The 14,812-nt window shown below is 43.0% G+C and overlaps 1 protein-coding gene across 3 annotated transcripts in view; it reads right to left on the bottom strand.

Annotated features, from left to right (window-relative positions):
* SEMA6A (semaphorin 6A) overlaps positions 1-14,812 on the bottom strand; it is a 130,891-nt gene that overhangs the window by 28,202 nt on the left and 87,877 nt on the right. For 2 of the 3 annotated variants that reach the window (XM_052642562.1, XM_052642563.1), the window contains exons 11-17: positions 12,428-12,559; positions 9,492-9,647; positions 7,917-8,093; positions 7,386-7,526; positions 7,219-7,299; positions 4,868-4,926; positions 2,183-2,203 (exon numbers count right to left, since the gene is read on the bottom strand). In XM_052642562.1, coding sequence (XP_052498522.1) covers positions 2,183-2,203; positions 4,868-4,926; positions 7,219-7,299; positions 7,386-7,526; positions 7,917-8,093; positions 9,492-9,647; positions 12,428-12,559 — 767 coding nt within the window. Of the gene's footprint in view, positions 1-1,995; positions 2,047-2,182; positions 2,204-4,867; positions 4,927-7,218; positions 7,300-7,385; positions 7,527-7,916; positions 8,094-9,491; positions 9,648-12,427; positions 12,560-14,812 lie in introns of all 3 variants that reach the window. The other variant, XM_052642561.1, reaches the window with a different exon arrangement.

Raw genomic sequence — 14,812 nt, 5'->3', positions numbered from 1 at the left:
GCACTTTGGACTTTGGGGTTGGCTTCCTTGTTTATATCTGGGCTCATAAAAACAGCTATTTGGTTTTTCTTTTGCTGGTACCAAAAGAGTACCTAGTCTAGCGCCTGGCACATAGTAGGCCCTAAGCAGATGTCTGCAAATGAATGAATTACATCTCTTCTAGGTTTATTAGATTCAAAATAAGCAGTAGTTGGTGTAAATAAAGTCTCCTGTGCTTTCGTAAGTACTGACTGAACCTGCCCTCATTTTGATGGTCAGTTAATCATCTAACCACTTTACACTGGAGAGACTGGGCCTGAAATGGACAGAATTATTAGCTGAAAGGAAAATTCCAACTCTTTCTTTAGTGTCATCACAGAAACCACTGATGGAGCGAATGGGGATTGTCCTTTAAAGTGTTAATGTGGAGGAATTAATAAGTTCCTTTCCTTTTGTAAAGGCAGGAAGAGGGATCCATAAATCGAAGAGCATCCCATGCTTTAATTATTCTATCTATATGAGAAACTACCTGGGAGTTAAAGTTGGCCTTAGTCCGACTGATGAATGCTGGGGAGCCTGCTGGTTCAAGGAGATTTAAGACCTGAATTTCTCAACATCTGATAAATATTATTCAATTACAGGAAATGATTGCAAAGTATGATATTGAAAAGAGCAGATGCTAACTGGGTTCTCTTTCTGAAGGGCACACTGAGCTACATGACACTCGCCTCCTGAGGAATGTTTCTCCCAGTTGTTGGGGTTCAGTATTCTGGCTTGAATCAGAGATGAGAGAAGGTTAAAGGTGGATGAATTCAGTGGGCTTATTGACTCCACACTGCCTCACTTCATGACAGGAGAGACTGGGTGTTGTTTTCTGTATCTGTACAGCCGCCATTTATAAGATAAACTTTAGGACTTTCAAAGAGGCGTTTTATTGACGCTAGTTAGACACAGGAGTGACAAGTTTCCACAGAGCTATTAAACACATTTGCAGCCATTAGGAACTGTTTTTCTGAATTCTAAATCTACCTTGCTTTCTTTTCCTCCCTCTTTTCTCTTTCCTTTATTTTGTTCTCTTCCTCTGTTACCTACCTCTACGTTGAAAGACTGACCTGGAGCTGTTACTGTTATGTATTTCAAAACATAAAAATGATAAAATGTCTGCATACCAATGAAACTTGTAGTCCCCGGTATAATACAGAAGCTTAAATTTGCCATTACATATGTGCTGTTCATTATCTTTAAAAATAAAACCACATGAATAGTTTACCTTAATAAACATTTGGGGAAGCTTTGAGAAAAGGAACTGGAACATTTCAACTACATATTCACTCTCCTTATAAAGAGCTCAGAATATCTGTTTATGGACTTGCGGGCTTTATTTAGTATAGTGTCTGTGTATTTCAGAGCAGGAACAATGGGATAGATCCTGTTTGCACATCATTTTGACTGCATAACTCTTCCTTATATACATTTAAAGAAATGTCACTGAAGATAGGTCTACAAATTCATACTCCAGGTATGGTTAAATTTTGATGGCTATATTGGAAAGTTTTGCCTGTTAAGTACTTGGTATCTGCATTCTGTATGGACTTTTCCTGCAGAGGATGTTGTTCTGAAAGTCAGCATTTTGGGGAATCAGGTAGGGAGCTGTGGCCTATTACTTATAAGCACTGTTCTTCTATCTTGGATGTACTTATGTCCAAAAGCAATTTCTTCTCCCTCAAGAACTCACTGAATGCATTCACCAAACTCCCTAAGGTTGGCATATTTCCTGTTACGTGGATTATATTTCATGTTACGTGGATTAAAAATGTAAGACTCCTTCTCACACGTCAGTTGTCTCATATATGTAGAGAAATTTTTGAAGCATCATGAAAGCTATGAATAATTTTAGTGAATTGGGGCCCTGAAGTAGCAAAGTATCTGGTCCATGATGTTTGGGAATGAAACTCTAAACTACCACAGGGTGAGTGGCTCGAAGAATAAGAAAACAAAACCAAACCATAAACTGACCATAGACTGTGTTGTAAGACATTTCATGATCTGGTAGAGGAGTCGAAATGTCTATAAAAAATAATGAGAATTTAAAAGTTAACTGAAAAAGAAACATAAGATTCAGAAATACTCAAGAGGGTTAGTGAAATAGGATTTCACAAATAGATTTTCATTGCCATTAAATTATCAGTAACATCTTCCTTACCATTCAGTGCCACGAAGGAATCTGAAAGACAAAAGGGAGGAGTGAGTGAGTTAATGTTTAACACGCTGCTCAATGTGACTTTTGTAATCAGTGGGAATGAGCTGATAGAGAGCTGTGCTAACATACAAGGCCTAGACTAAGGAAGTGCTTTTTAGTTTCTGCTTGTAACAGAAGATGCTTCATATATGGTTCAGTTTCATACCCCTGTGTCTCTTTACCAAGTGGGCTTCCTCAAAGTCATGCCTTTGTTGCCAAGAGGCAGAGAAAAAGCAAGCGTGAGTGCAGAGAAGGGTAACTGCGATTATACATAAGCCCTGCTCCATCAGGAGGGACGTGTACGTGGATAAGATGAGTCCCTTCTGGACCACACTTACGAAGCACTTGTTCTTTATAGTCCCTCTCATTTCATCCTCCCAACTGTGCTGTGAGGAGCTGTCTGGTATCACAATGTTCTGACCTCAGCAGGGGTTTAAGTTAGGAAATTAACAAAAATAAAAATCACACATAGAGGTAACATCCTGTTTGTGTGCACGCACGCATGTATATATGTGCTGTGTATCTGAGTCATGTCACTGGTTCACTCAGCCTGCTCCTCAGCCTCTGATACTGGCTCTTTATGGTTTCCTCATTTCCCCTAAAACTTCTGTGCGAGAGTCATTGTGCACCAGATATCTAAGTCCTATGAATGCCTGTGTGTGACTAGGTAACAACTCACAGAAGTAGGTCATGCTCCAGTGAGTGCCCAGGATGAGAGACGCCACTAGAAAAGTCACTACCTGCTGCCTGGAGCAGGCACCCTATGTGCCTCAGTGGGAATGGGGTGTCAGGTTATGGGGAACACGAAAACATGGAGCCTGGACCCCTGAGACTAAAGGGCAAATCTCCGACCTTGGACCTGAAGGCCCGCCCGGAGCTCCGTGCTGGGACTCGGGTGCGGTGTAGTTTGCACCTCAGGGAGCCAGTAACACGATCCCACTTTTCATTTGTGCACCTATTCAACCCACATTGATACCCCTGTTTTTTCTACAGATGCTTTTATCATCAACTCATAAAAATATGAAGAAAACATTCACTGATGTCAGCTAATTAAGTTCACTCACATAGACACACATACAGACCAAACCCTGTTTTCCCTAAAAATGACACTGGAAAGCGTCAACTTGACTAAGGTCCACCAATCAAACATCACATTGTTTAGCTGTACACACCTAACATGTTTCGGTGATGCCACTGTCTCCTATGTCTACTTCTTAGTTCAGATTTTGTGTGTGAGGACATAGTAAGAAAAAGACAAAGGAAGAAGCTTTTGCCAATATATATTTGCAAACCCAAAATATATATGACCAAGAATTTGGAGATGAGGCTGTCTGTAGCCCTCTTTATTTAATTATGTCTCTTCTCCAGAAAAGATAAGGTATTAAATGGCACCTTAGAGTCCGTCATTTCAGGACTCATGGCTCAAAGATGGAGAGTTATATCCATGATTTTCATTATCGAATCAAGTATCAGAAGTAATATAGTTTCATTCCCCTAGGAGCTATTTCTGGTGCCATTCTGAATACAAGCTTCTTGAAAATTCATCACATATAACATTTTGAAACATGGCAAACTAAATATTTTTCAAGGGTATGGCATTCTCTAAATTAGTGTTAATAAAGCATTTTCAAGAAAATATGGATATTAATCAGATCACTGAACAGCTGGGCAGAGTTTTGACTAGGATCCTTTATATAAAGTTCTAACTACAATATTAACATCCAACCAGTCCATCCTAAAGGAGATCAGTCCTGAATGTTCATTGGAAGGACTGATGTTGAAGCTGAAACTCCAATACTTTGGCCACCTGATGCGAAGAGCTGACTCATTTGAAAAGACACTGATACTGGGAAAGATTGAAGGCGGGAGGAGAAGGGGATGACAGGGCGAGATGGTTGGATGGCATCACCGACTCAATGGACATGAGTTTGGGTAAACTCTGGGAGTTGGTGATGGACAGGGAGGCCTGGCGTGCTGCAGTTCATGGGGTCGCAAAGAGTCGAACCCGACTGAGTTACTGAATTGAATAACTTTTGAAATGAACCCTGAGATTTAGCATAGTAGGTCAGTTCTTATAAAAAGGGTATTTTGAATCACTTTGTACTTAGTGGGTTCTTTCTGAACATTTGTTTTTATTGCAAATGGTAATAAACGTAAGTTGAATTAAAAAATAATTACTTTTGTTTGCCAATATGTTCAAGAAAAGTAAATAGTGTCCCACTCAACTGAAAAAACAGAGTTCAGTGATCAACCTTTTAAATCATTTGTCTAAAGATTGTGCCAATGTTGTATTTTTAAAGACAACAAAACTAGTGTTGTTTTGGTTTTTTTTTTTTTTATAGTTTTTTATTCTTTAATTGGAGGAAAATTGCTGACTGTTCTGCTACAGGTTCATCCTCATGAGGGAATTTGTTTCACATTTATGATAACGAACTAGGTGCCAGCATTTTCAGCTACAGCATTGAGAACTGTGGCTTCAAAAGACACTATTTTCTCTGATATTTAGAAGGTGATTTATGTTATTTTTGCATGTTTTAGAGGCAGCTGCACTCAATTTCACATGTGGGGTCATGTTTCTAGGCCATTCTATAAAAGCATCTTTTATCGACTAAATATCCAAAAACAAGCATGGATAAAAACTCCACTTACTGTGACAATCCCCCAGGCCATCGGTATTGCCACGCTCTATGTCCTGTTCAAAAGTCAGTCTTCAAAAGGAAGGAAGGAGAAGAAGATAGAAACAGATTCAATGATATGAGTCTTTATTCCAGCATGCATCTTAAATTTCACTAAAGCAACTAACACAGTTTGAAAAACTGAGTGCCAGGTATAAAAAGAAATAGATAAAACAGCTTGAAAATTTATCTCCGAAGTTTACAGAAATGAGTCCTTTGTGAATCTCCAAGGAGAAGCCATGGTTTGGGCAGTCAATTCAGGTTTTATTCAGGGGGTAAACAAGTTTGTGGATTACCTATATCACTCTTTGCTGCTAATGCCCTGAGCATTTTTGAAACATCTGAAAAATTTAAATGTTAACCAACATCCTGATGTAAGTGATACAGAAGTCTACACCTTAAGAAAAGCGTTTTCCTCTCTCCGTTCTCTTTCACCCCAACTCTTGCCTCCCTAGACCTTTACCTATTTCTTTGTTTAGAAATGGCTTTGTACAGCAACGTGTTCCCAGCAGTCGGTGGCTCTAAGGGGCCTCTGAGAGCACACAGGACACGGTGGTGTGTTTTGCTGAGCCCATATGGGTACTTGGCTCACACCTGGCCCCACGTCCCGTCTTCAGGGGCACTGCGGTCATGCTTCTCTACAGGTTCACTCTCCTTTCAAGTCTACCAGGTCACCTCTGGGCTGCATAAACTCTGTACCCCAAAAGGACTGATCTTAATAGAATCTAATTTGATTTTTTAAAATAAATTCATTTATTTTAATTGGAGGTTAATTACTTTACAATATTGTATTGGTTTTGCCATACATCAACATGTATCAATAAACACATTGGAAGAGTCCAAAGGAGTCTTGTTTTTTGGGGGGGAACTCTGCTCTTCTTTCTGCAACATACTCAAAACTCGGATTTTGCAACCGCCTTCAGAGTTTACTTATGAGCCATCTCGGAAAACTACTTTGACAGTCACACCTTGATCTAATAATCTGCCGTGTTCGTTTCTAGTGTTTTTATGCTGTGTCAAAAATCAAATTCAGCCTCAAAGGATAAAGATTTCTAGTTGTAATGAAAGCCAGGATTCACCTGGTCCTGAGGCCACATTCCAAGGAGAGTTGCACATGTTTTGAACAACTGGGTTCTCATGCTGACTTAAAAATGATTCTTAAAATTCAGCCTTATTACCTTTGTTGCGACTAAAGAAAGGAGGTGGGCCATTTCTCAGCTTCCCTCACTGTGCGCTTCTGAGGTCCTTCCTCCGTCACTTCAAGGTCCCCGTGAAAAGCTATAAAGCTCTCACCCTGTAGTGTGTCAGTATTGCTACTTGCAAGGCTGACCTAATACTGCATGGTGAGTCAACCCTTTGCATCAGCCAGATTTCCAGGTCAGACTTTACAGTTTCCGTCAGCTCTGTTTATGGGAATACTTCCCCTCAGATTATGCAGGTGGTGGTCAATCAGCTATCCTATCTGTTTAAGTTGCTATTCTCAAATGGGAGAGGGGCCTCTCCCATTGTGTTGGGGGGACAATTCCTTTTGCCTGGTGGATTGGGGGAAGTGAAGAAATGACTATGAAAGAACTGTGCTGGCATCTGGCATCTTCCTTGAAATGCCATAACCTGTCAAGGACATGCACTGAATATTTCTCCAAATGTTATTTTGGATTTCAAATCCACAGAAGTAAAAGCATAAAGCATTTGAACTGACACCATCCAAGCACTGGAAGTCAGGGTAACAATTCTCAGCACCAAAATCACATGCGTGATAGACTGGCTTGATCTAGCTGATCTGCTGGAGGAATGCCAAGAATTGATTTCCTCCCTAATGAGGAATAGGGTCAGCTGTTCTCTGGTGCAGGAGAAAGGTTTATTGGATGTGTACACCATGCTTGCAGCACAAATGCATTGCTTATTAACAAATGCCCTGCAGTTTGTTCTCAGCCCTGGATGGTCAATTACAGGAGCCACTTTTGCTATGGCTGGGACAGACCACATCACTAACCTAATCGGTACCCTCATGCTCCCTTTCTCTGCCGTTCTTGCACTGTGATGAGCAAGGCACGTACCCTCTTGTCCCTTTCCCCAGGGAATACTTAAAGTCCACTGTGCTGTTTTTCTCTGTTTTTACCCAGTTTGAGGATGGATGATTAATCAATTGGAAGTCTGCCACGTGTGATGTTGGGGTATTATGTGAAATGGGGAATGGAAGGAGAACGGCCGGCAGTCGCAATGATGAGGTATGTGCACAGAAGGCCAAGCGGCAGTGCTGTGTGTGAGCACAGTCAATCCTACGTTTAGGCCACTTTAAACTCTCCCACGCCTCGGGCTCCTTACCTGCTGCTGGGCGACAGATGGGCACACGCACCTGCTTCCTTTACCCACCCACAGTAGGGGTCTCTGGAAGCAATACAGGTTCTGCAGGAAGAGAATGACTGTGAGCTTACCTAGGACTCTTCCCTAAGCACCGTGAACATACGATGATCAATGAGGCAAATACATACTTTTTACACTTGCCGTGCCGCTCACACCGGCCGACGGGAACCTTGATCACACAAGTGGAGAATGCAACGTACAGAGAGCTGCTGGCTTTGTCCAGCTGCATGCCCATGATCCTCTTGTCTTCGACTCCGTCATAGCTGCACCTAAGTTTTCAAGGCAGGATAATATCATTCATAGTCTCTCTTGGGTTAGTTCTTTTCTTCCTGCCACCACCTGCCACACCTGCCCCCACCCCCCCACCCCAAGCCTATGAGGTTAGATCTCTTCATCTGATCTAACTGAAGAAGCAATGGATCCTTATGTGTGCACCCACATACACACACATAAATACACAATATATGTGTTTACCTATATAAACGCACATATTAGCAGCAAGGAGAAAATAATGCTTTTAATGTAGGAAAGGATTTTTACAAATAATGTTAAAAGTCACCTAAATTGCATAAAATCTAAGTCTACCATGACTTCTCTGAATGGAAAAGATTATAACGTGACAAATAATTACTAGGAAAAGAACCAAACATTCTACGCACTTTTCAGGATTGTAAACGCTCATCTCCTCCAGGAAAAGGCTGTCATTTAGGAAACCACTGTTTCCCGTCCTGGCCAAGAACTTCAAGATGATTCCCTTCTCCGATCCCAGGAAAACCACAGTGTGATTCTGATACGGGCCAGCAGCGGTGTCCACCGCAATTTTGGTCAGGCGGTATCTAAAATGACAGGATCACAGTTTTTATATCTTTGTTGTCTTTCATTAACGTGTCCCCATTTTCCACTTCAAACAACTGTGATCGAGCTTTCTAGTAAGAACCTCAAGAAAAATATATGCATATGAATAATGCTCTCGAGCTGTTCTGCTCCTTTATTTCCATATGTAGAGCATTAGTGTGGCTCCAAGGGGAGGAAAGAGGTATGTATCTGCAGAGGCCAAGTTACATAATAAATACGTAGCCATACCATCTGAAACCACTCAGCAATTATCCCTTCCATAAGCAACAAGGGGAGACTGATGTCTCCTATGAAGAGGGGAAGAAATAAGTGAACTCATTTAATATTTCACACTAACCACTAACGCTTCACTGAATACTGAAAAGAAAAGCGCTGGCTACCATTTTCCCACACTCTTCCTCTGAGGTGCCAAGACTTGTCAACAAAACGTCAGGTTGGGAAGATTTTGGATTGTGTACAGAGGGGTTGAGAATTCTGAAGGATGTGGGGAAGGGGTAGAGTGCGAATGGTACTGTTAATAAATAAAAGGATATAGAAGCCAAACAAAATTCATGTAAAGCCAAAGGTAAAGAGCGTTAGTCCTTATCATCCTCTTAGGTAAGTCCTACACGGCATCTTCCTTCTCTAAAACCCCATAGCAGTTCAGCAGTCCATGGATACCCTGTTCTCTTTAAGCAGTGTGGCAGGAAATGGAAAACGGACTCTTCTGCAAGTTATGTACCATGGTTTCCATCTTACGGGCAAGAACCATTATAGTACTTTGTGCGTGCAAAGTCGCTTCAGTGGTGTCTGACTCTTTGCGACCCCATGGACTGTAGCCTGCCAGGCTCCTTTGTCCATGGGATTCTCCAGGAAAGAATACTGGAGTGGGTTGCCATGCCCTCCTCCAGGGGGTCTTCCTGACCCAGGGATTGAACCCAGGTCTCCTGCCTTGTAGACAGATTCTTTACTGTTTGAGCTGTCAGGGAGGCCTGTTGTGACAGCTAACAATTCAGAGACAGTCCTCAGATGGAATCTGCACCATGTTTTGCAACCACAACAAACAGGTGTGTACATCCACTGACTGACTGTCTTCACGCGCCTCTACGTGAACACACCTGGAATTAATCAGCTAAGGCAAAGGAGACATGTTTGCTTCCTCTAATTGCTGCTCTGGGTCCAGGTAGCCTGAAACTCTCTGAACTGTGTTTTCACTGGGAATGTGGTTATGGGGGTTTGGTGGCATCCACCCAACCACCCAGGACTTCAGAACTGAACCCAGGCCAGGATGACAGAAGGGGTTCATGGCACTTCAAATCATGATCCACCGATGACAGGTCCAATGATCACGGGTGGCAACAGGGGAAATCCATTAAGGATGCGGTTTGCCTGACACCCACCTGACCATCGTCCTCAGGAACCACGGCCTGTTGATGACGGACGGCACGGCCTCATCCATGAGCGGGTGCGTTTTGATGAAATTCAAGGTGTCGTCAGGAAATTCATTGGAGGTGGTGTATTTTTCTAAGGAGGTGGAGCCGGCACAGCAGCCTGGCCTACAAAGAAACAAAGGGAGGGAGCTTCTGTCATGCTTTATGGCAAATTCTTGGAATGAACTGCTTCTCTGTGCAACCTGCATGAGGGAGAATAGATTGGAGGCTGAGGATAGGAAGCTGAACAATGCATAATGCCACCCAAAAATATGCTTAGATTGCCTCGGGGCCGCCTCCGTGCGCCATAGAGAAGCCTGAGCCAGGACGGTTCAGCCTTGGCTGAGAGCAGCCGGGTTTCCCCGCCAGAAACACAAACAAACTCCACAGACAGTGATGGAGCTCAAAACAAGTGAGAGTTTTGAAACAAGTGAGACGTTTGCACGTCCTTGGGACTGCTCTGCCTGTCTTAAAACCCTGCTAGGAGTTCTGGAGGCATTTGTTTCACAGAAGGAGACAACTGGGCTGACTTTTTCACAAATATAGCAAACAAAGGTGTTCAGAAAGTTGCTGGCCTTATGTAACCCACTTTGTGGTGGTGGTTTAGTTACTAGCCATGTCCGTCTCTTTTGCGACCCCACGGACTGTAGCCCACCAGGCTCTGTCCATGGGATTTCTCAGACAAGATTATTGGAGTGGGTTGCCATTTCCTTCTCCAGGGGATCTTCCCAACCCAGGGACTGAACCTGCCTCTTCTGCTTGGCAGGTGGATTCTTTACCACTGAACCTACCTGCTAGACTCAGTGTAACCCTGTCTCATTACCAGGAGGTCAGGGAACCTTTTGTTTTTTATTGCTTTCATTTGATTTGGGTAGGCGTGAAAAGCCAGTTATACTGAAATTCTTGTCTGAAAAGTCATTTTAAAACACGCTGAACAGTGACACTGAAGATTGGTTTCTAGAAGAAATGACATGGTTTCAGGAGTCAAGGGACATCTCAGCAAAGTCAGATCAGGGAGACTCTAGCACCAGTCTTGTCCAGACTCCTGGCCTCCCCTCTGGCGCAGGAGGGGAAAGTGGGCCCTGACAACAGTGGCAGGACCTAGCCCTGGGCACATGCTTTCACGGCACTAACCCAGCCAGCCAGGGAGAGCATCCTGCTGTCTGTAAGAGAGACAGGCCAGCACATGGAGTCATGACCAGTGGAAGGCCACTTAAAGTATGCGTCCTGCTTGCCTGGAAGGTAGTCAACACTCCTTTAGAGAATCCACCTGACTTAGAGCCTTTGAGAATTCACCTGAGGTTGCCAGGGAATGTTTTTTACAATTAGCCTGTTCTCCTTTAGTAACAGAGAAGGCACATGCCAGATGGTTCAGGGGATGAAAAAGGATGGATCATAGGGGTGTCTGCCCGGGTACAGTGATTCATATCATCTAAGGTCATTCAATTCAGTGAATTGGGTTAGGTATTTTTGAGGGGATGGAATTGGATATTGGAGGAAAGAGCTGGAAATCAAAAATGTTTAAAAGACATTGGGTTTCCTTCCACAGATTAAGTGGAGGAAGCGAACACACAGGGATGTTTCTGTATATTCATAATGTGGGTTTCAAATGCTGTAGGAGTCAGACATGACTGAGTGAACAACAAAGGGAGGTATGCCGCATGTGGAACATAAAGAGGGCAGGCACAGGGCTGGGAGAGGGTTTCATCCCATCCCAGTTAGAGAAATGAATGAACTGGTTTGTTGTTCAGTCACTCAGTTGTGTCCGACTCTTTGCGACCCCATGGACTGCAGCATGCTAGGCTTCTCCATCCTTCGCCATCTCCTGGAGTTTGCTCAAACTCACATCTGTTGAGTCAGTGATGCCATCCAACCATCCCATCCTCTGTTGCCCCTCCTCCTGCTCTCAATATTTCCCAGCATCATGGCCTTTTCCAGTGAGTTGGCTGTTCATATCAGGTGGACATGGTTTAGTGTGCAGATTTGACGGAAATTACACAGGACCAAAAGTCTCTAGATAGTCTCTGGACAATAGGTTCCCCATGAAAGCACTTTTGGGGCATGTTTTGAGGATGAGGGAATCCACAGCATATCCAGACCCCAAACAGACTAGAACCCTCAGACCAGAGACATCCTAATAACGGCCCACTGCTCCTGCTGATCCCTACCTGCCCTTAGCTCGGGATTAGCTCTGATCCAGTCTAGTCACAGAATCCACCCAACACCGTTTATATTTTACATTTTATTAAGGCTGGAAGACATGGTCTCCGTGAAACTGAAGGGAAGCAGGGAGGAGTGGTGGAAGTCATCTCCCCAGAAACTTGCACAACACCCTCTGCACCTCTCTGGGCCTCAGTTTCCTCAGCTATCGCCTACTGGGGCTGCCGGGGCAGATGTCTCCTGTCATCCAAGAATTACAGTGGATAATCCACAGATACATAGTCGAAGTGAAAGACTAGAGAGTCCCTGTTTTGAATATAACGTGGGTAATCTGGCGTTTTGCTTAAGGGAATGAAGGTAAATGGCCTCACAGTCCTTTCTGTTGTGTTGGCATTTGTATCTGCCAGCATGGAAGGCCCTGGTGTGCAGTTGATAAGATGCTCATTGCGTGTGTGCTGAGTTGCTTCAGTTGTGTCTGACTCTTTGCAGGCCCTGTGGACTGCAGCCCTCCAGGCTCCTTTGTCCATGGGATTCTCCAGGCAAGAATACTGGAGTGAGTTGCCATACCCTCTTCCAGGGGCTCTTCCCAACCCAGGGATTGAACCCACGTCTCTTACATCTCCTGCATTTGCAGGCGGGTTCTTTACCACTAGAGTCACCTGGGAAGCCCAAGATACTCATTATCATGGGAGCTAAGTGCACCACTTCTGGATTTTTAAAAGAGCCTGATAAACATGGGCACATACCTGGGCTTAGGCACGCGTTCATCAGGAACTGGCGTCCATGTGGAATCTGGAGACTTCTGTTCTTTGAATCTCCCAGTAAAGACATTGGCAATGTCATGCATGTCATAGGCACACACTGCAGACCCAGGGATGCTGCGATGGGACATTTCATACAAAGTGTTACTTACGCAACAGTTCCGCATGCAGTTTGGAAAACAATACCAAAGAAGCTTCCCTAGTACTGGCAGTTGAAATTTAATGTTCATACTCTGAACACTCTAAATGTAAGGGATCCTAGTGTATAAGAATGTTTCAGTGAATCAAATCTGCCTCACTGGTCTTAAAGAAAGGGCTAGTTAAAGCAAAATCATAGGGAAAAAAACCCCTTGTTTTGGTCTTGTGTCTGGCACTGCTTTTGTTTATAGAGGAGGAATGGCTGACCTGGTGATTTTCAAGTTTCATGAATTCCCTGAAATTAATTACCAGACTCTAAACCAAAGACAAAATGTTTGGACAACACTCTGCATCTCCGATATTCGTAAAAGTTTGAAGTGAGAGTGTCCCTGCTGTCCACAGATTCCTTCTCTGAATCTGGCTCCTCAAGTCAAGCACGTCAGTAGTGATAATGAATGTGTGAGGAACCCAAACATGTTTTATGTTAGTCACTGTACACTGCAAATTTTACTTCCTGTTTATTTGCATAAGACTAAACAGTTTAAATCTCTAAAGCACCAATGCTTTGCAAATAAAATGCCCGATTAAGTGCTAAATAATAATAACACCAGTAATCCCTATCTATAATTATGTTCTTGCCTGGCGCTCCTGGAAGGACTTTGGGGTTGTTTTTCATCAATGGTGAGAAGACATGAATTATTCATTCATCTAGGTACACTACTTGAACCTGTGTTTGTTTCTATGGTTGTTCCTTGATTTTGATCAAATAAATTTCAGGCACTGGCTGGCCAACAGTCTGAATCAGGCTTTGAGATAGTGGGTCACTGCACACAGAAGCACCCAGGGCAAGACACAGGTGCTTGGCAGCATCAGCGTCATACAGGGCAGAGAGAATGATTTGGCCCAGATTTTGCACATGTCAAAAGGATATGGAAAATACTCCATGTATGATTAGGAGAATTTTATGCCATCTTTAATTTCACAAAATAATTACTGAATTATTACTAAGAAAGTGAGAAATGGGGGAGGATTAGAAAGCTTATTTAAAACAGTGGCAGGATGAATTTTAAAGTATGTAGCGTGTGTGTGTGTATGTACTATTCACAATATTAAGTCTATAATAAGACAGTGATCTCCATTTGTTTTGAAACTTCAGCGCCCCTAATATTATTTAATTTTGTAAGACTCTTTTCACATCTTGCTCTCCTAAAAGTAAGAGGTGTACACATTTACTTTAAATATTAAGAAAAATAGGATAAATTTTGAAGTATTTTATGAGGCACTTCATAATTGCTAAAGATACCATAGGGTTTGTAATCTTCCTAATGTTAGAAACATGTGTAAAATCCTTTCTTTTTTCTTCCCTACTTTATCCCCTCCCTTTATTCCCATCTTCTGTTCATTCAACATATATTTATGGAATCCCCAATCTCAAGCCGTGAATGCTCAGTAAATAACAAATCATGCTCTCAGCTGATTGATAATTCGGTGTGGCGGCAAGCAACAACAGCAGTGATAATAATAACAACAACAACTTTTCCAAGACCATCTGGTAAAGGCAGTATATATGAAAGGCACGTGCAGAGTTCCAGGGGATGTGATTGGAACTGAGCCTTGGAGCATGCCCAGGGGCTCAGTGGGCAAGCAGATAGGTTGGGGGAGCAGACTGGGCAAGACAGCAGGGCATGAGCGGTTCAGTCAACCCTCTGCACCGGAGGAGGAGCTGACACCTGACCACGATGGGCTTCCATGCCATGCCAACAAGGAAGCTGGGCTTTATCTTCAGGGCAAGAGGAGCCCCTAAAGGATTTGAGACAGCCTGACATGGAGTGGGAATGTGTGGAGAATGGGGTGGAAAGGGATGAAACCAGAGGGAGTAATCAGAGAGGGACTGTCATTTGTAGATGACTGGTCTGCATACTTTTGCCATTTTCTGATCTCACTGACCAAATATAGTTTCTGAGACTGCATTAGTATGCACTTATTGAATGTCTCCTAGGGACCTTTAAAGAAAATTCTTTAAATGGAGTATGTGTAATATTTCGGAGAAGGCAATGGCACCCCACTCCAGTACTCTTGGACTCTCCTACTTTGTTGTAATCACAAAGTAACTCATTTTCTCAAAAAACATTAAAAAAAAACTAGAAATGTGCTCTGAAATTCCACTGGCACTTACATTCCTATGTTCCAGAACAGTCTTCTTTTTCAACACTGCTAGATACATGGGTTCCA

Source organism: Budorcas taxicolor, chromosome 7 (assembly GCF_023091745.1).
Source record: "Budorcas taxicolor isolate Tak-1 chromosome 7, Takin1.1, whole genome shotgun sequence".
NCBI lineage: Eukaryota > Metazoa > Chordata > Mammalia > Artiodactyla > Bovidae > Budorcas > Budorcas taxicolor.
This window is presented reverse-complemented; position numbering and strand designations above follow the sequence as displayed.